Here is a 7,336-nt window from a genome sequence, read left to right as displayed (position 1 = left end):
TAATTGCTGGAGGAGCTGAGGAGAAATCTGGAACCCAATGTTGTTTTTCAACCTACATCACAAACAGCTGCTTTCCTGAACACAAGAACGTCTTTTTACTTTCACTGTACTTATGTTTGTTTATTCTAAGGATATGTGATGTTTTCAGAAGCACATATACACTTAATGCTTAGATATATGGTTTTAAATAATGTGCTTCGCTGCCTAATATTTCTGTCACACTACGTTTTGTTTGTTTTTCTGACACTGAAACATCAATAACGTGTACTTAATGTCTGCTTTGAGAAGAACTGAATAAGTGAAGGTCTCTGAATGATTTTGACACAGTACATTCAGGAATGCTGCTCTGGATCTGGATCTGCTATGATCATCACTGTAGTCTGGTAGGCTTCTTTCAGCAGACTGTGAGTCTCTGTGAGCTCTAAAAGTCTGTCTTTCAGTCTCTCCAGCTCTCTGTCCTTCTCCTCCATCTGTCTGCTGAGCTCTTCCTGCATCTTTGACTTTGAGGCCAGAATGTTTCTCTGGAGTTCAGGCAGGATGATCTTCATGAGGTTCCTCTCTGCCTCCATTCTGGCTTCTCCTTCATACGCCTCCCTGATCTCCTCCATCTCCTGTCTGTGTCTCTCCACCATCTCTCTCCTCTCTCTCTCTCTTTTTTCTTTTAGTCTCTTCACCTTTTCTTCCATTTCTGTTCTTTGCTTTAACTCTCTTTCCAGCTCTCGCTCCAGTTCTCTCTTTTTCTCATCATCCCTCTCTTCTTTCATCCTTCTCTCTAGCTCAGTTGTTCGGTCATTCAGTTGTTTTATCTCTCCTTCGTGCTCTTGTACTGCTCCCTCTACCTTCCTCAGAGAGTTCTGCACCTCCTTTTCTAGTTTTTCCTTCATTTCTTTTTCTTCTTTTAGCTTCTTTTCTTCTCTTTCTTTCATTATCTTTCTCTCCATGGCTCTGATCTGAGATTGTGTCTCCAGGTAGATCTCACTGCTGTAGAGTTTCTCTCTGTTTCCTTCCACCATCTTCTCTATCTTCTCCAGCAGCTCTGAGGTTTGAGAACCATCTCCGCTCTCCTTAATGCTGAGACAGTGAAACCTGTTCCCACATTTCTCTACGAGTCTCTGGACCTCCTGGTTTCCTGACTGGATAAACTCTTCAATGTTCTTCTCTTGGGCTTCATCAGTAACAGTGAAAAGGATCATGGTGTTCCTCCAACATCTCTCTCCAAAGATCTCCTCCATTTTCTCCAGCATGCCTCCCTCCTCTCCTGTAGACCGCTTCACTGGTACGACTAGGAGGAAGGCGTGGGGTCCTGGGGCGGACAGACGGACACAGAGTCCCACGTCCCGTCTCAGCTCCTCCAGAGAGAGTCCAGGACAGAACCAGTCAGGAGTGTCCACCACAGTCACCTGCCTCCCAGCCACCTCCCCCTGTCTGCTCTCACTCTGCTGCCTCACTGTAGACGCTCCAGCCTGGCTCCTCTCCTCTCTGCCCAGGATGGTGTTTCCTGCTGCTCTCTTCCCACATCCAGTCCTCCCCAGCAGCACCAGCCTGAGCTCTGCTACAGGAACTGACTCTGGAGAGGCTGAACTAGAGGACTCTCCACTCACTGTGAATCAACAACAATGAGGCATTAAATCTCTTGTTCAGTGATGTAATTATTATACTAAAATATATAAAAAAGAAATATTTAAGACAGTTTAGGAAATAAATGGAATCATTTACTAAGTGGAGGAAAGTCCTGCAGACTGTCTCTTCTCCTGAGTGGTGCTGCAGACTCTGGAATCTCTTCACTCACTATGAAACAGAACAACCAGCACAGAGGAGATTATGTTACTGACTCTGGATTCACCTTATAAACAGAAGAAACATTAGTGCCTCCATCTTGTTAATTTAGAGGCAGCGACTGTTGATCACTGAGGAGGCATTTAACTATATTTAAAAAGTGTTCTATGCTATAGTTATTAAATTATTAAAGAAGGAACCACAGTAAGTCACAGCTGAAGAGGAGTGTTATTATAGGGAGTAGCGTCTCTTTCTCTTCCACCTGGATCTCCTCTGGATCAGCAGCTCAGCTGCTCCTCTTTTCAGTAAAGAGCTCCTGCAGTGAGGCTGCATTATAATACTTTTACTGAGTTTAGTTTCATACTTTGCAGTTCTATAAATCTACTCAAAAAACAGGCTTATGGTGTTTGTTGTTGTCTTGGTTTGTGAGCATTCAATAAAAATGCCACCAGTGGCTGATGAAGAGGTCGTATCAATAAAATGATGAACTTTGGCTTCATTAAAGCAATAAAAACATGTTTCTATATCAGCGTCACATCAGACTGGATTGAATCATTTGTATTGTGGTGTTTTAGATTTCTTGTATCACATTCTGAACTTGTAGACTAGTTACTGTTAGTGCTGGTGAATCAGCTGAGCTCACAGAACTGCACAGTATAAACAGTGAGAACACAGCATCTCCAACTGTTCTACACATGTTCTCTGTTCTCATAGGTTCTCAAAGGTTGTTCTTTCAAGGAACGTTCTTCCTAAGAACACAAGTCTGTTCTTCTGGTTCAGGTAGAGAAACACTGTTTTCTGATGGCGCTCATCGTAAACCAGAAGATAAAAGACAAAAATCTGAAGAGCTGCTGCTTTTAAATGGGCGGAGCTGAATAAGATAAATAGTTTTAGTAGTTTATGTCAGGAAATTTATAAAAAGTTTGTTTTGCTGTTTAATGTTTTGCTGTTCACTCCAAACACTAAACTCTTGCACAGCTAAACATTACTGCACAAGTGACAAGTATTATATTTGTTTCATATTAAATCATATTTTTCTTGGAATATTCGTCTGTATTTTAATGTATTAAACATCTACAGTGTGATCAAAATTTTATAACAATGTACACATTTATATTTCAAATAATCTCATTTTAAGCATCTTCATTCAACAATATTAGTTACTTACAGTCTGGAGGAATCTCCTCTTTGCTGTTTCTCCTCCTGGCTGGAGCTGCTGAGTCTGGATCTGTTCTCTCCTGCAGCTGCTTGTTTCTCTCCTCTAGAAGTCTGTCTTTCTCCTCAACCTGCTGCTCTCTTTCCATTAGCTGTGTGTCTCTCTCTCTTAGAAGTCTCTCCTTCTCCTCCACCTCTTTCACTGTGACCTCCAGTAGAGTCTCTTTCTCTCTCAGCAGTTTGATCTGATTCTCCAGCTGTGAGTCTTTATCTTTAAGCTGTTTATTAACACTTTCTAATCTTTCATTAGTTTCCTTTAATAATGAATCTCTCTTATCAATTGTCTCTAAATGTTCTTTTAGAATCCTGTCTTTATCTTTCAGTTCTTCTTTTAATTCTTCATCTTTCTCCACAAGTCTTTTCTCCATTTCCTCCATTTGTTTTCTACGACTCTCTAAGGTCTTTGTTGTTTGTCTCAGTTCATCTTGTGTCTCTGTGAGAAGTTTGTCTTTCTCTTCTAAAATCTTCTCCTTCATCTGAAGTGTTGTTGTGTTTTCTGTCAGAAGTCTGTCTTTCTCCTCCACTTGTTCTTCTCTCTCCATTAGCTGTCTGTCTCTCTCAGAGAGAATGTGTTTTGTTTCTTTAAGCTGTTTGGTCTTTTCAGTTAAATCTGTAAGAAAATAGAAATTCAGTCTTTCTCAGTTCACAGTGTGCAAAGTTAACAGATACACAGTACTGAGATTTAACAGCAGTGTGAGTTTAATAGCTGTTAGGGAAACACTTAAGTGGAATAGATTTTATCTCTTTTACAAAAAGCCTGGAAAAAATCAACTGGAAAATAAAGAGTCAAATATATTCATAAAACATGAATGGTAGAGATTAATAACAATTACACTACCACTCAAAACTTTGTACACACCTACTTATAATTTTCCTTATTTTTACTATTTTCCACATTTTTGACTCAAAGTGAAGGAACAGATGTAGAATCATCAAGAGACCAAAAAGTGTTAAACACATCAAAAATCTCATATTTATAAAATTATCTTTCAGTCTGGAATTAATCAGGAGTTGAAATGAGGAAATTAATGGAAGAGATTAATTAATGACAATTACACCACCAGTCAAAAGTTTGGACAAACTTACTTACAGAATGTTTTCTTTCAATTATACTATTTTCCACATTTTACAATCTTAATGAAAACATCAAAACTGTAAAATAGCATATACAGAATTATGCAGAGACCATAAAAGTATAAACAAATAAAAAATATCTCCTGATTTATTTATTTATTTGTTATTTAAATTGCCGTTGTTTCACTTTCTTGCCTTGTTGTGCTTTAAACACTCCTGATATTCTCTCAAGCCAGTGTGAGTTTAAGAGGAGTCTGGCCAGTTCATTTCACTCCCATCATTAAAAATAACAGCAGTGTTGAAGTTTCTCATTCTATGTTGTGAAAACAAGTGCAGTTCATAAACCTGACTAAGCATTAATAAAGGCATTATAAGAACCTTTTCACTGTGGACCGGCTTGAGAGCGCCCCCAGCATCTGACAGACCTGCATGACATTAAGTGTCAGTTCTCCTCACTAAAGAATCTCTGCTCCTGGATGCTTTTCCAGCAGAACTGAAGCAGGTACACATGTGTCTGTTAGGGGTCGACCGATAATCAGCACAACTGGAGATCAGAGCCGATGGTCAGCATTTTCAGATTATCAGAATCAGCATATGAACCTGCTCTGGCCAATAAAAGGGCCTTTTGTTATTTACACACATATCTGACACCACCACAGTCAACAAAGCACACTCCTGTAGTCCGGCCCAATGACCCACCCACAGCGTTACGATGAACCAGCACTTCTGTATCTGTCTCTGTGTTCGTGTTGAGTAAATCCAAATAAACACGCTTTTCAGTTTTGCGTGAGATGCAGGAGGGAATGAAGCAGCGTCTGCTTCGCTCCCACAGCGAGAGGAAACAGGAAAATATGTCACAGTTGAACTGCGTAGTTGGAAAAAGCTGAATTCACTCGGTCATAGAATTTGCTCAGTGTGGTCAGACAAACCTGACTCATTACATTACATTACATCACATATACAACTCTCATTAATGAACACAGTTAATAAAGACTGAGCTTAAAGCTGAAACTCACCAGTCGTCTGTGATAAAATGAGCTTTTTCAGTGTTTCAGTTTCAGTCTGTAGGTCTGAATTCTGTTGTGCTGAAATGATAAAGACAGAATATTAATTTATCAGTCAGATATTTTACAGTCAGTCTGTGTCTTAAATTCTTACCTGTGTGTTTAAGTTGTTGATCTTTCTCTTCTAACTCTTTCTGTTGACGGCTGAGTTCAGTTCTCTGTTGGTCCAGTAGGACCATCATCTCCTGTAGTTTGCTGCTCTTGTCCTGCAGTTCTTTTCTCAGAGTCTCCAGCTGTGAGTCTTTATCTTTAAGCTGTGTCTGAGTCTCTTTGGTCATTTGGTCCAATTTTTCTTTTGTCTCTGTGAGGAGTGTTTCTTTCTCTTCCAGCATCTTGTCCTTCATCTGAAGTGTCTCTGTGTTTTTGGTCAGAAGTTTTTCTTTCTCTTGAATTTGTTTGTCTTTTTCCATCAGCTGTGCGTTTCTCTCCATTAAAATACTCTCTTTATGTTCATAACGTTTGGGCTCTTCTGAGGACTCTGTGAGAAACACATTCATTTAACACTGAAGACCCACCTGAGCAGCACATTGACTCATATATATTTGATCATATGTCCTCATTTCAGATTGTCACCATAATCAAACGTGTAATCAGTCTGTTCATTGTAACTTGTAACTTGAAAAGAGGTGTAATTTATTTGAGTTTTGGTTCATTCATAAATATATTTTCCTTGAAGCTTCTATATTTTCAACACTCATATTTATCTTTTTTAAATGTTCTGTTTTTTCTAACTGCTATTATTTATTATTATTTAATCTCATTCTTTAACTTGTTTTTGCAACTTTTTTAATAAAGTTTATGACTCTACTGGAAGTTAGTCTACAATTCCTCTATTAACTCTAGTGGCACAAACGTTTAATGTGAAATAAGCAGCTCACTGAAGAACCGATCAGATAAAAGAACAGATTCAGAGCAGCTGCTACACTGAATAAACTCAGTATCCACTCAGAAAAGCTGTCGATGTATGAAGGAGAGAAAAGGACAGAAAGAGGCTTTAAGTTAATGATCTTCTACAACAGGATCTCCAACAGAAACCCTGTTACTGCAGAAACCCACTCCAGCCTGCCCACTCTCAGAACTGTCAGTGGGGCAGTACCGCTCTTATCACTGGGGTGGGACCCTCAAGGGTCCATCTCAGTGCCTTTAGTCAGGGAACATAACTGAACCATGATATTTTCTAAGCTATACTGACTCCACACACCCCGTCTCGCCTCCAGGCTTTTATTTTACTGTTCTGTTTTAAAATATTAGGTTATAAAAAGATACAAATATGAACTTTTCACCTGGAAATAACTTACCTTGATGAACGAGAAATGTACCTGCCCGGTACCTTTATTTCTAACAGTGCACAGCTGCACTGATTTCTACTGAGGCTTTAATGATCTGAGCAAAGCTGACAGCAGTAGAATGTATTTTAGTTAAAGCTGGTTATTCTACTCTCTGTTCCACTGTTCATCACATCGCTGCATTTAATGAGGAGATTCCTAAATACAGCTTCCTCCTTCAGACCTATCAAACACCTCCCTCATCACCTCCCACCATCTGCTCTCTCACAGCAGCTACACAGAGTCACACAGAGATGAGCTAAGATCACTGAGTCAAGACTAAAACTAGACGTGCGTGGAACTTCGGCTCCGGACGAGGCCTGAAAAACTGTCCTTTTTCATCATCCTGTACTGTGTTGTGCTTGCTGTGTGAGTGCTGATGGAACCCTGAACTCTTTCTTTTGCAAGTGAGTTATTTGTGTTTTGAAATGACACCAAAACTGCTAAAACTACCAAAGAAGCCGGTTCAAACTGCACCACCAACTCATGCAGGTGCTGCAGGCCCGGCTTCCCCTGCCTCTGAATTTCTGCCAGTGTGGGCCAGACATCCACACCTGGAAAAATTCCTCCGTGAGGGGCTGGACAACATCTCAGCTCAACTCACTAACACAGAACAAGGACTTCAAGCTGTCCAAACAGAGCAGAAAGAGCTCAAAGAAACTTGCTTAAAGGAACCTTTTACAGAAATGGAGTTTATATTAAAAACATTTTTTTCATTAAAAAAAGATGATTTTGAAAAAAAAAGTTCACATTACAACATTTAAATCTTACAGGTTTAACAGGTTTTACTTTGTATCCTCTTTAAAACTCACCGATCGGCAGAACAGATTCCTTCATTTTCTTTCTCTCCTCTTCTGTCCATTCTCTGTCCCTCTGTAGGAG

General features: G+C 39.6%; 1 protein-coding gene across 5 annotated transcripts in view; it reads right to left on the bottom strand.

Annotated features, from left to right (window-relative positions):
- Positions 1–10: 10 nt before the first annotated feature.
- The window catches only part of LOC118803406 (trichohyalin-like), a 37,178-nt gene continuing 29,852 nt past the window's right edge, over positions 11–7,336 (bottom strand). For all 5 annotated transcript variants that reach the window (XM_036563907.1, XM_036563911.1, XM_036563908.1 and 2 more), the window contains 6 exons: positions 7,267–7,327; positions 5,224–5,607; positions 5,082–5,150; positions 2,945–3,601; positions 1,717–1,788; positions 11–1,600 (listed from right to left, as the gene is read on the bottom strand). In XM_036563907.1, the coding sequence (XP_036419800.1) occupies positions 333–1,600; positions 1,717–1,788; positions 2,945–3,601; positions 5,082–5,150; positions 5,224–5,607; positions 7,267–7,327 (2,511 nt within the window). In that variant the 3' untranslated portion in view covers positions 11–332. The remainder of the gene's footprint in view (positions 1,601–1,716; positions 1,789–2,944; positions 3,602–5,081; positions 5,151–5,223; positions 5,608–7,266; positions 7,328–7,336) is intronic.

This window comes from Colossoma macropomum, unplaced genomic scaffold (assembly GCF_904425465.1).
Source record: "Colossoma macropomum unplaced genomic scaffold, Colossoma_macropomum, whole genome shotgun sequence".
NCBI classification, from domain to species: Eukaryota; Metazoa; Chordata; class Actinopteri; order Characiformes; family Serrasalmidae; genus Colossoma; species Colossoma macropomum.
Note: the sequence above shows the minus strand (reverse complement) of the source record. Positions and strands in the feature narration are given on the sequence as shown.